This window comes from Rhinoderma darwinii, chromosome 1, assembly GCF_050947455.1.
Source record: "Rhinoderma darwinii isolate aRhiDar2 chromosome 1, aRhiDar2.hap1, whole genome shotgun sequence".
Lineage (NCBI taxonomy): Eukaryota > Metazoa > Chordata > Amphibia > Anura > Rhinodermatidae > Rhinoderma > Rhinoderma darwinii.
The window spans coordinates 206,137,200-206,151,223 of record NC_134687.1 but is presented as its reverse complement, the minus strand read 5'-3'; the positions used below and the strand labels follow the sequence as shown (position 1 = coordinate 206,151,223).

Sequence of the window (14,024 nt, the reverse complement as noted above, 5' to 3'; positions counted from 1 at the left end):
CAAGTCCATTTCTTTTAATCTGGCACGGGCCTTTTTATGATACAACTTTATAAAAGTTGAAACTTTATTTTTCTGATACAGAGCTCCAAATCTACTGAGTTAAATGATTAAAATCTGTGGCTACTACCACGGTGTACCACGATTACGGTGTACCAAGTATACAATGAAGTCCATAATAAAGCAGTATGCAGCTCGCTCCAGTGGAGAGCAGCCACAATTTTAGCATTGAAATCCATGTCTACGTAGGGAGTTTGGAGCTTTGTACGCCCATCTTTAAATTACAAGGGTAGTGGAACTGAGCGCAGTAAATATACAGTACAGGTCATAGATTCTTGGGACGCATGATATCCGTGGTACCCCTAAGCTTTTTTTTATATGTACAATGTACTATCTGACATTATTATTATTATTATTCATATGACAACTATTTTCTCATATATCCATGTTGTAAAGCGCATCACATGCTGGTTAAACTTGATGGACTTGTACCTTTTTTTTGTACCTTTTTTCAACTGTACTAACTATGAGTAGTAAGAGAAATACCATTTTTTAATGTATGGGGCATAGTGAATATTTTCCAGTTGCGGGGCTATATAGAGATATTGCTGCTATTTGGTGGCAATTTATCTTTATGTTGGTGAGATAAAGTGACTGGGCATTAGTAGGGTGGCAATTGTTTGATGATGTGATTTTTCTTAGTTCCTATGACCCGTTTGCTCCCGCTGATGCTTCTATTTGTCACATTCCTGTTTGCAGCGCATTGTTTGCATCTGATTTGCTTGTATAATCTAGAACTAATCTGTAGTACTAATATGTTTGTTTTATGTTTTTATAGGTTTCTAGTTCCTGTTTCCATTGTTATCTGTAATGATATTATGGCTTATCTATTTGGGTTTTTCTTTGGTAGGACCCCGTTAATAAAGGTAATCCTCAATTATTACTATAAGTGCCTTGAAGAAGACTGTGTGTCCAGATTTTACTGTAGTCCGCGTTAATCTGATGAACACTTCAGTCTAGCTCTCCATACTGTTAGAATGTTCACTGGAGCGCAGAATGATCCAGAGAGCGTGCCAGCGTCATGGGGAGCAATGTCCTGTCCACTTATGTGTTGAGCTTAAGGACATATTAGTGATGTGAAGCTTCTGTGTGCAAACATTGGGGTGTAAATTACAAAAAACGAACCTTTAATGTCCAGTTTCATGAATTTTGCAGTATGTTTTTTTTGTGGCTACGTGACCCCCCCCAAGAGCTACTTCTAGTCCCTGTTCATGTCAGTATTCATCACAGGCTCATGTGCCGTTTATACAACCTCCTTATATTAATGAAATAGTAATTGGTGGAACATGAAAAACCTAAAAAACCTAAAAAAATGTTTTTATTTATAATAAATATATATATATATATATATATATATATATATAAAAATTATTATGGAAACTACGACGCATTGACGAGTTCGTTGTACAACATCATTAGTCAACCTGGTCCATTGGGTTCCGTTATTGTGTCTGTCGTTTTGACTGGAAGAATAGCACTGCATGCAGCGCTATTCCCCAGTCAAGTCTGACGAAATCCGCCATGGAGGCTCGAATGTAGATGGAAGTCTAAAAAAAAGAATTGAATACAGTGCAATGTGGCTATTGTATTGTAACTATAGTGTTCTCAGTTTAAACTAATGCTTTGATCTTTTAGCTGTCACCCAAAAAGACATGGGAAGGTTTCATTGGTGGATTCTTTCTGACCATAATATTTGGGTTTATGGTGAGTACGCTTAGTTTATTGTTATTTGGAACATTTAGTGGTTTAACGATCCAAATCATGAAGGATTTCAAAGTACTCTGTCATTATACCACAGTTCAATATGTTTTAACATTATTATTTGTTTTTAGCAGAGTGAACAGTTATAACGATAAGGGGGCAAAACCCCTTCTCCCCCAATATTGATCGCTAACTGATTAAACAGCCGGGATCAGCATTTTCTCTGAACCAAGCTTTTACCACTGCCAATCAATCACAACCGGCCCCCTGCATGTGATCACTCGGGCCCAGATCCTTAAACATATGCCACTGGGTGTTAATTACCGGTTCCAGCGCCATACGTTTATGGTACAGGGCAGGAAAAGGTTTCCTATGACCAGCACGGTATACACAAATATTGATAGACGGCGAAGCAATATTGAGAAAAAAAATCATTGTAAGGCTTCTTTCACATCTGCGTTGGGGTCCCGTTCGACTACGCTATTGCTTCAGGCAAAACGACTGGTCCGGTGCACAACAGACACAAACGGAAACCATGGGCACCGGATCCGTCACCATTGAAATCAATGGTGATGGAAACGGAAACCTCTGGTTTCCGTTCGTGTCTGTTCAGGGTCCCGTTCTGACTTAAACCACCGACGGAACGTCTGAACGGACCCCAACGCAGTTGTGAACGAAGCCTAACGTGTATTTCAATTAGACTGCTGTGGGAACATTTAGATTGTTAGAATAGGTTAAGTCCCTTTAGCTAGGGTTGTAGTTTAATATAGAGGTCCTTAAGGGCTCAGTTGTATGTCCATAAGGAGAAAATATTTTAGGGTAAGGTCACATGGGGCAGCATTGAGTCTTTTTTTTAAAAAAGGTTTTCTATAAAAGATCTAAGGTTTTCAACTTAATTGTTAATGGGTGCGCAGTATTGCAAGTAAGGGTATGTTCACATGGCTTATTTTCGGCCGTAAATGCCCCGAAAAACGGCTGAAAATACGGGGGCTGAACGACTCCAAACATCTACCCATTGATTTCAATGGGAAAAACTGTGTTTCGTTCCCAGAGGGCGTCTTTTTACGCGGCCGTTTGTAAAAAAACACCCCGTAAAAAAGAAGTGCATGTCACTTCTTGAGCCCTTTTTGGAGCCGTTTTTTCATTGTCTCAATAGAAAAACAGCTCCAAAAACGCTTGATGCATAAAAAACGGCTAAAAATCAGAGGCTGATTTCCCTTGAAAAAAAGCTCCGTATATTGCAGCCGTTTTTTGTTTAGCGTGTGAACATAGCCTAAAATTGCTGTTGACCTGCAAAATTGTGCGGCCATAAAGGGTCTATTCATTAATCTATCCATGACTTTGCAGGTAGACAACAGTTTTACACGTAACGCTGTGCGCCCATTAAAAATCTATTTGAAAGCTGTGTCAATGCTGCCTTATCCATAGGGCTTATTCAGACTAACGTTGTTAAAACTTTTCCGTGTTCAGTGCGTGAAAACTATTTTTTCATCCATTTGCATCTTTTTTTCAGCAATTACCTTCAGTTTGATTTTTCTTGTGCATATTTTTGGCTTCTGACCATATCTTATATTCAGGACCACACTGCTCTGGCTCTAGTACCTGTTTCACTTCTCAAGTGTTGGAACCGAAGGTATCCATGTGGCGTCCGTTTTTCACGCAAACCCATTGTTTTTTATTGGCCATTGCTGCGTGAAAAACAGACCAGGATAAAGCATGCTGCGATTTTTACATCACGGACGAATGTGCAAAAAACTGATGTCAGAATTGACCCAATAACTATAATGGGTCAGTGTTAAGTCCGGGTGCTGTCTGTTTTACACTTAAACAAACGATTTTCAGGTCCGGGTGCTGTCTGAGTGAGCCCCAAACAAATGAATGATATTTGCGAGACAGAAGGGACAGTAACCTGACTACCTCTTTGCAGGTCCCCATTGATCCTCACTGCTTGTCAAATAATGTAGACACAAAATGATACCTCTGAAACGCGGGTTCGGAGAATATTTATTTCTCAGAGGGCTCGTCGTTTTCTTTGAAATGTCGGACTAGTGAATTTAGACACTTTGTATGATCGTTGTACCTGAATTTTAATGGTAAAACATAGCGGCTTGGGTAACTACGGCTAGGCTTGGGCTTCACAAATTGCAGGAGCCCTTGCCTACCTTTTACAAGGACTAAAATTCTTTGAGTCCATCTATCCTCCATTCAGTACCTTGAAATAGGGACAAAGTTTAGACATAAACGTACCAAATCGAGAGACGCCGTTCATTGACATGTTAAATCTCGTTCTTTACATAGAAATATTGAACCATAGATCAATTTAATATGTCAATTCTTGCTTAATTCCTTTCAATTCAATAACCGCTCTTTTTCAGTTTTCTTACATTCTGGTCCAGTTCCAGTACTTTGTGTGTCCTGTGGAGTATAACAGTGAAACCAACAGCTTCTCAACCAGCTGCGAACCCCCCGAGCTGTTCAGAATCCATGATTATACAGTCCCCCCATATCTGCAGTCCGTGCTGGGATGGGTAAGCACAAGGGTCCTCTAAACTTGCATTGTATTCCACATGAGAACACTGATCATGGGCGATCGGGGTAAAGTAGCTAAAACAAAAAACAGGGAAAAAGTGCTTCATAGGTAAGTTTGTATAAAATTGGCTGATGCCAGAGAATACTTGCTCATCTGCTTACCCTCTGCCGTTATGCCTCTTGCACAGCAGCTATCGGGGCATGTACAGGAGGGTGCTACAGTTCAAGACGTCCCCGTCTGGTTAATGGATCTCCAGCGGATTTTCATTAATAGAAGCAAACCGTAAAAATCATCTTTTTCTCTGGACTTACTTTCCGTAGACAATTTCTATTTTGGTTGTTTGAAAAGTTAACAATTGTCTGCAAATGTTCAGATTTTATGGCTTTACACTAGTATTTTCCAATGGCTTATTACTGGTTGTCTTTGCTCATTTTATATTCTCTGAAAGATCCTAGAATTTCAGAGCTGCATTAACAATAATGATGGAGATTTACGAAGTTAAATGCGCCAGAATGCTGGCTCTTTTTGCGCCTCACTAGACCATTTTAAAAAGTGTCGAGAAAATGGGTGTGACTTAGCAAAAAGGGGCGTGGCTTAAAGTGCAGCAAAATTGTGCAACATATTGGTCTAAAGTAAGCCAACCAAGATGTGGCATAAAGAAGACAAAAGTGTCTATCAAGTCTAGCAATATGCGCCAAATGTATCATACAGTGTGCATCTTCTGCCTGCTTGGTTTTATACGGTCTAAGTTTAAGACCTTAATAGTAAATCTACGCTAATGTCTTTTTCTCTAGACGACAGTCGGCCTGTATCCATTTCAGATACACAGTATTGCGCTATCAACATTTGGTTCGCTGATAGGGCCATTTGGAGGCTTCTTTGCCAGTGGCTTCAAGCGTGCTTTTAAAATTAAGGTAAGTGCCTACTACCAAGATACATAAAACCAGGGTAACCATGATCTTGCTTGACCAATTCACTTTGTTGTTTGGCTTACTACAGTCCTGGCCGAAAATTTGGAGACTGACACAAATTTTGGTTTTCACAATTTTTGAGGCTTCAGTATTTTTAGATCTTTTATAGTCTGAGGTTTCTATGGTATACTGAAGTACAATTATAAGCATCTTATAAGTTTTTTAACTTTTGACAAATACATCAAGTTTATGCAAAGACTCAATATTTAGTGTTGACCCTCCTTTTCAAGACTTCTGCAATTCGCCCTGGCATGCTGGATATCAGCTTCTGGGCCAAATCCTGACTGATGGCAACCCATTCTTGCCTAAACCGTGCTATGAGTTTATCACAATTTCGGTGTTTTTGTTTGTTCACCCGCTTTTTGACTGACCGCAGGTTCTCAATGGGATTGGGATCTGGAGAGTTTCCATGGCCATGAACCCAAAATTTCAATGTTTTGTTCACCAATCCAATTAGTTATCACTTTTGCCTTGTGACATGGTGCTCCATCATGCTGGAAAAAGCATTGTTCTTCACCAAATTGCTCCTGGTTTGTTTGGTGAAGTTGCTCTTGGAGTAGGTTTATATACCATTCTTTATTCATGGAAATGTTTTTAGGCAAAAATGTAAGTGCACGCACTCCCTTGGATGAAGAGCAACCTCACACGTGAATGGTCTCCGGATGCTTTACTGTTGGCATGACACAGGACTCATGGTAGCACTCCTTTCTTCTCTGGACACTCATTCTTCCAGATGTCCCAAACAGTCTGAAGGCGGCTTCATCAGAGAAAATAACTTTACCCCAGTCCTCTGCAGAATGTCAGTCTGTCCTTGATGTTTCTCTTGGAGAGAAGTGGCTTTTTGCTGCCCTTGACATCAGGAAAGCCTCTAAAAGCCTTCCCCTCACTGCGTGCAGACGCACTGACACCTACCTGCTGCCATTTCTGAACAAGCGCTGCACTGGTGTTGAACCGATCCCATAGCCGAATCCTCTATAGGAGACGGTCCTGGCACTTGCTGGACTTTCGTGAGCGCCATGAACCCTTCACAGCAATTGAACCTTTCTCCTTGAAGTTCTTGATGATCCGATAAATGGTTTATTTAGTGTTAATCTTACCAGTAGAAAAGTCCTTGCCTGTAAAGCCATTTTTATCCAAAGCAATGATGACTACATGTGTTTGCTTGGAGGTAACCATGGTTAACAGAAGACAATGATTTTAAGAACCATCCCCCCTTTTATAGCCACCAGTCTGCTCTTATAATCCAATCAGCATGACAGAGTGATATCAGCTGCCTTGTTCTCATTAACACTTTCTCCTGAACGAACGAGAAGATCACTGAAATTATGTTAGCAGGTCATTTTGTGGCAGGGCTGAAATTCATTGGAAATGTTTATTTTTATTTTTTTGTAATTAAGTAAATTTTTATGGCAAGGAATGACTTCATCTAATCTCTCTTTATAACAATCTAGAGTTAATGCAAATTGCCACTATAAAAACTGAAGCAGCAAACTTTGTGAAAACCCAAATTTGTGTCGGTCTCAAAACTATTGAGACTATTTGTAGATTGGCTATTTTTTATTATATAAAAGGGTACAGAATTGAAGGTGTGTTCTTAAAATATTATTCTTTAAGAGCTGCATTTCTCTAATATCAAGCTCTGGATCCACTAGACTTAGGCCTCATACCCACTTCCGTTTTAATTCACGGTGCTAGACGTTTTTTTGACGGCTAGCACCCTGACCCATTCATTTTCATGCACACTTCAGTTTTCTTGACAGTCGTACTTTGGTCTGAGATTCCGTGACCGTGGGGCCCATACAAGTCAATGGGACCGTCAAAAAAACTGATGGCACACGGAAGGCATACGTGTGCCGTCCGTGTGTGATGGAGTCGTTGCCTAGCAACGGGCGGGCAGAAGTACAGAAGAGATATTGCACTGCACTAATCGGCAACCCCTTCTCTCTATCATTGATGGATAGAGAGAAGGGGCAGCCCTTTCAGGCAGAGCATCCGCAGCGATAGAAAGAAAAAGCAGTTCATACGTACACTGGCCGTTGTCTTGGTGACGCGTCCCTCTTTTGACATCCAGTCCGACCTCCCTGGATGACGCGGCAGTCCATGTGACCGCTGCAGCCTGTGATTGGCTGCAGCGGTCACATGGGATGAAACGTCATCCCAGGAGGCCGGACTGGAGGAAGAAGCAGGGAGTTCTGGGTAAGTATGAACTTTATATATTTTTTTTTGAGTTGGGGTTTTGTAGGAAACTTTAGAACTCTATATTGTGAGCGCCGCGCATGGTACTCACTGTCCAGCGGTAGTCACTGTCCAGGGTGCTGAAAGAGTTACTGCCGATCAGTGCAGCCCCTTCTCTCTATCCAGCACTTAACTCTTTCAGCACCCTGGACAATGACTACCGCTGGACAGTGATTACCATGTGCGGCGCTCGGAAACACGGAAGTTTACACGGAGTACACATGGGAACCACACGAATCCGTGAAAACGGTGATGGAAGTGTGCATGAGGCTTTACAGACAGGTTTGTTAAAAAAGAGGGTTCTGATGGCCCGAGCGCACTGCTAGAAGGGACAAATAGGACGTGAGGCTCACCCTAGTGAATAACTAAAATTTTTACATCTTGACTTTGAAATGCAAATGCCTAGATTATAATACAATGATATTTTTCAGGATTTTGCGGACACCATTCCTGGGCATGGTGGGATTATGGATCGATTTGACTGTCAGTATTTGATGGCCACTTTTGTCCATGTGTATATTGCCAGCTTCATAAGGTAGGAGGTCTCCCATCTTGTATTACCTTTTGCGAATAAGGAATTCGGTGTAGGGAATTTTTTAATGAAAATAATAGTAAAGTAAAAACAATGTGAGGTTCAGAGATTTTTTCAGATGACATTCAGACCTAATGCAAATGTGTGTATTATAGCTCGGTTTTGTAGGGCTCCCATAGCAGTTTATGGTTCCTCTACTGCACATCCGTATGCCTAAGCTTACATACTAATGGCTGATTCAGACGGGCGTTGCGCATCTCGGATGTGAAAAACTGCCGTTTTGCACGTCCGAGGTGCATCAGTGCTCTGCGTTGCGGGATGCGATATCGCGCATCCCTCATAGACTGGTGTCTATGGAGGGATGTGTGAAGTGTGAAAAAATAGGACATGTCCTATTTTCTCACGGACCCTTCACGGTCCGTTGAAACAACAATTGTGGGAACAGCCACATTGAATTATATAGGTCCGTGTGACGGCTGTTGTTTCAACGGCCATCACACGGACGTTTAACACTCCGAGCACGGAGACCCCCACCAATCTCTAGAACAGGGATCTCAAGCACGCGGCCCCTGGGGCTGTGATCTGCGGCCCGCGGGACACAGAGCCGATTGACTCTGGAATTCCCTTACATCGCTGTTCACATATGAACAGCGATGTCTGGGGCTTCCCCAGAGCCGGAGTCCCGTGCAGAGCGCTAGTATCGTCTCTGCTCCGCGACTCTGTGGAATTCCCTGACATCGCTGTCCATATATGGACAGTGTGTCAGGGTCTTCCCCAGAGCGGAGTCCCGTGCAGAGCGCCAGTATCGGCTCTGCTCCGGGGCTCTGTGGAATTCCCTGACATCGCTGTCCATATATGGACAGTGTGTCAGGGTCTTCCCCAGAGCGGAGTCCCGAGCAGAGCGCTAGTATCGGCTCTGCTCCGGGACTCTGTGGAATTCCCTGACATCGCTGTCCATATATGGACAGTGTGTCAGGGTCTTCCCCATAGCGGAGTCCCGAGCAGAGCGCTAGTACAGGCTCTGCTCCGGGACTCTGTGGAATTCCCCAGAGCAGGAGTCCCAGTGATGTCAGGACCACAGCTGGAGTCCCAGGAAGAGTCTACTAGCGCTCTGCCCGGAACACCAGCTCTGGGGTTGCCCCTGACATCTCTGTCCATATATGGACAGTGATGTCAGGAGCAGAGCTGGAATCCCAGGCAGAGTGCTAGAAGCGGCTGTGCTCCGGGACTCCAGCTCTGGGCAAGCCCCTGACATCACTGTGGCAGCATCTGCAGAGGGCACTGCAAGCATCTACACAAGACTCTGCGGCAGCATCCACAGAGGGCACTGCGGCAGCATCCACAGAGGGCACTGCGGCAGCATCCACAGAGGGCACTGCGGCAGCATCCACAGAGGGCACTGCGGCAGCATCCACAGAGGGCACTGCGGCAGCATCCACAGAGGGCACTGCGGCAGCATCCACAGAGGGCACTGCGGCAGCATCCACAGAGGGCACTGCGGCATCTATTTAAAAAGGGGCTGCCCAATCTTGACATGTGTGTCTGCCAAACGCTGCCAACTGAGCCACTGAGCGAGACTTAAACTGGAAAACTGTATTGTTGAAATAAGCACGTGGAGAAATATCTCAAATTTTAAACCTAGCGGTATTATTATAGTAATGTAGTATTAATTTTATAGTAATGTAGTATTATTATTATTATAGTAATATAGTAGTTCAAATAAGTAATTTATTAACAATAATTTTGTGTTGTATCAAATTTGAAAGTAATGCGGCCCGTCAACTTCCCATTTTTTCTATATGCGGCCCACTTACCCGGCCGAGTTTGAGACCCCTGCTCTAGAACAAAGCAGCTGAAGGTCTCATGTGAGCGCTCAGCTGCTTCGTTTCTGTTTGGCTTGTTCCGGAAAGCTGATGTATCGGAGTACGGGCTCACAGACTTTCTATTGAGTCCGTACACGGATACATTTATTTCCGGAAAAAGCCGAACAGACACGAAGCAGCTGAGCGCTCACACGAGATCTTCAGCTGCTTCGTTCTAGCGATTGGTGGGGGTCTCAGTGCTTGGCCCCACCAATCCAAACTTCTGACATGTCACTATGACACGTCAGAAGTTTGTCAAACGTTTAGCGACACTTTAAGGCATATAGAGTTTTTTTCTAATTCGTACAATTGCAAGCTTCATCAGACTCCGAATTTACAGGGGTATTCTCCCGTAAATAATTGCTTATATGGAACAAAATCTCCTTATGTATGATACCTGACGGAGCCTGTATGACAGAACACGCGGAGGCCATACAGGCTCTGTTCACATAACTGGCATGAGCTCTTACTATAGAAATGTTCAAATATTAACTAGGGAATATTTCTTTCCTATTACTTTTTGTAAGCCAGAGTCAGATTACAACAGATATTTAATTTTTTTTGGACTGGACCATGGTCTGTGGTTGTTGCATTCAACGTTCTGCATCTGTAAGTCACAATTTGGCGATACACGCCAATAAGCTGAGAGAATTTCAGTGTAAACCTGAATGCGAACAATGGTGAACTTAAAAGGTGAACGCCAGAATTTCCAGTTAAACATCTCAAATCATGATTTCGGAAGTCAGGGCTGCACTTTCCGGCTTTTGACATCATAAGGTTAACAAGTGGAATATGCCTGGGTTGTTGCATGGCAATAGTCCATGGATGCTTCTGTTGAGAACGGCAGATTTTCCTCATCATATGGGATCTGCCATTGTCAATGAGAGATCCTGAGGGACTCTTTCTGTACATTGTACGTAATGTATGGTTATTGCCATACAGTCATCAATCTCCCTCCCCCTTAGAGCTGTAGCGAAGTGCCAAGTTATGACACTGTGACTTCTGCAGGCAATATGGCAGCCTGAAGCTGGGTTACTATATGTAAATGATCAGGCTAGACTTGTCTTGTCAGGAAAAAGGAAGTCCTCGTTGGGATGGTGGTTAGGTAGAGGTGTGACGGTAGAATATGAGCGCACTACCATAGTCACCCTTTAACAGTCTTCTAACCGCTCTTTGCACAAACATTACCGTCAAGGAACCTGGGACCCCACTTTCGGTTATGACGGTGTTAGGAATTACTATGGATGTTCATATAAAAGCACGAGGCTTTTCCTGTCATGGGTCCCAAATCAGTATCTGTATTTTTAATCCAGCTTTTTCTTTCTCTATGTCCAGAGGTCCAAATCCCAGCAAAGTCCTTCAGCAACTTTTAGCACTACAACCTGAACAACAACTAAACATCTACAAAGTCTTGAAGACCCACTTAATGGAGAAAGGAGTCCTCTAAGGAGCAAGTTCTGACCTGTAATCGAACTACATGTCAAAGACTATTTATGTGGCACCAGAGCTATTGCACTGACTGCGGAGCATTCAACCAAAGACCGTCAGAACCCTTTGCTAGTTTCCTGTAGAGAAGGCACGCGGCTGCCTTATATTTCCCATATACATTGAAACATTGTCGTTCAAACAAGCAAATCTGCTGACGGAGTGAAGCTCTAAATGTTGAAACGGTAACTTTCCGTTAGGATAATATGACCCATTAGCTTTTATTTCCATGTTGGTATAGGAGGGCAGTTCCTTCAATGACGACTCTATGCACAATTCTTATAGGGAGGGACGAACATATTGTTTACTTTTCACGCTGTGTCCCTCTTCCTGCTGAACAGATGGAATTTTAATTCCACTTTATTCATATTGCTTTTATGGGATAGATTTTATGTTTGGAGATTTTTATAGTTTTTCTTTGTTCTTGGGGAAAAAAGTAATGCAACTATTGGTATTTATTCAGTGTATGCTGTACACATGTGACACAATTATTGAAGTCGTTCAGCTCTCCTCATAGTGCTATGTGCTTGGATGTTATATACTGTTATGAAGCAGCGCTACCTAGATGCACACGATGAACTGAAACGTTGCATTCTTGTATTATTAAGCAAAAAAGAAAATCGTTCCGATTTATGAGCCCCCCTAAGGTATTCATTGGGATGATCACTTCCTATGTACCGAAACAGCAGTCATCTACACCGCTATACTGCTACAGATAGTCAGGAGTGGTGGCATCGGTTCATGTTGCCGAAAACTGTGAACTCATTCAGTTCTGTCCAAGTAGATGGTATACAGTCTGTAAAATGTGCCCTGCCCAGAATTCCTGGAACTTTGACACATCCCTTGTCCCTGATCCTCAGAGAATTTTTGTTTGTTCTGTTCATGCCGGTTGGTCTGTCCTTCTACGTATCTAGTCTTTTGTGTGCACTAAATCCTCCTTGAATGGTAGAGTACTGCAGCAATGTTCTTAAAATACACAGATTTTATTCTTAATAACAGTACACAGTTATTGAATAGTATAGAATGTTTTCCTGGAACACGGATCTTCATTGGGAACTGTAGGGAATGATGTCCGGTACCCACCAGGACTACCTGGCTACAGCACGGACTATTTTACGTTGAATATAATTTTGGCTGGTTTTCGAACCTCGACCGTCAATTGGGAAAATATGTGACAAGTTTGTAAGTATATTCACTCGACAGACATTTATGGTATATCCCATGGATATGCCACAATTGTCTATCAGCAAAATACTTTTTAAAAGATAATACTGTAATTTTGTTATTAAACTGTATGTTCACCTTTCACCGCACAGCAGCTATATTCTGATAACAAGCTGCCAGATTTCATAATTCCCTGTCATCTTGTAAACCCTGTCAGCAGAGTACAGGTTGCCTGTGTAGACTACAGCCTGTATTCGGTCTGTAAGGGTATGTTCACACGCACTATTTACAGACGTAATTCAGGCGTTTTACGCCTGGAATTACGGCCGAGAATACTGCTTGAAAGCGCCGGCAAACATCTGCCCATTCATTTGAATGGGTTTTACGATGTTCTGTGCAGACGGTCATTTTTTTTTACACACCTCTGTCAAAAGACGGCGCGTAAAAAAGATGCCCGCGTCAAAGACGTGCATGTCACTTCTTGGGATGTAATTGGAGCCGTTTTCCATTGACTCCATAGAAAAACAGCTCCAATTACGTCCGTAATGGACGCTGCGAAAAATGCCTGCACATGCCATTACGTCTGAAATTCAGGAGCTGTTTTTTCCTGAAAACAGCTCCGTAATTTCAGCCGTAACGGACGTGCACGTGTGAACATACCCTAAAGCAGCACATATACAGCCTGTGTCTGCCAATGGAATTCCTGTGGCTTGCTCATTTATATTAGAACACTCCAGCATGTAAAGGGAGTATTTCCAATGAGAGAAATGCTTTTTATAGATTCACCAAGGTTGAACTTAACCTCTTAATGCTCCAGTCATTGAAACTGAAAGAGTTTTTCCATGGAGGACTTCATGCCACATTGAATAGATGTGCCATAAAATTCTTATTGGTGGGGTCTTCTATGCCTTTGCAATGGAGAAATGGTTGGCCTACCTCCAGCCACATTAATGGGAGAATGTGCTCGGCTGTTTCTGTATCTCCCATATAATTCACTGGAGAGAGACACCCCACCATTCAGTCTCCACCTGGATCTGGCCGTCTTGGCGAGCTACAACATTGGTACTTTGGGAGACTGTTTCACCATTGAGAGCACATATGAAACGATCTCTAATGTATAAAAAAAAATGCGTTGCCGCTTGGAAGAGACACTTCTCACTGGATGCTAGTAGCCATGTTTATTATTTTAGGGATATTTTAGATTTCTATCCCACAAATATTCAAACAGATCGAATTCAAAATAGTGGATACATACATCTATTATGTCTCGGTGAAAAAGTGGCCATGTAGTCCACGTCTAATATTCTTGGAGCAATAAGTAGAAGAACAGAGGGACGTCAGCATTAGTAAAAAAAAACAAAAAACCCTTTGTAGACGGGGTAACAATATCACTATCATTACTGCTATATTGGACTCTATATTGCATAAGGAGAAGATTACACATCTAATAATAATAGTTGTATTGAATTACTAGATAGGATTGAATT

The 14,024-nt window shown here is 42.4% G+C and overlaps 1 protein-coding gene across 1 annotated transcript in view; it reads left to right on the top strand.

Moving 5' to 3' along the window:
- Window positions 1-13,689, top strand: part of CDS1 (CDP-diacylglycerol synthase 1) — a 71,765-nt gene extending 58,076 nt beyond the window's left edge. Inside the window, exons 8-13 of the mRNA XM_075861109.1 lie at window positions 836-923; window positions 1,693-1,761; window positions 4,134-4,286; window positions 5,083-5,202; window positions 7,926-8,029; window positions 11,224-13,689. Coding sequence (XP_075717224.1) covers window positions 836-923; window positions 1,693-1,761; window positions 4,134-4,286; window positions 5,083-5,202; window positions 7,926-8,029; window positions 11,224-11,335 — 646 coding nt within the window. The 3' untranslated portion in view covers window positions 11,336-13,689. The remainder of the gene's footprint in view (window positions 1-835; window positions 924-1,692; window positions 1,762-4,133; window positions 4,287-5,082; window positions 5,203-7,925; window positions 8,030-11,223) is intronic.
- The last annotated feature ends 335 nt before the right edge of the window (window positions 13,690-14,024 follow it).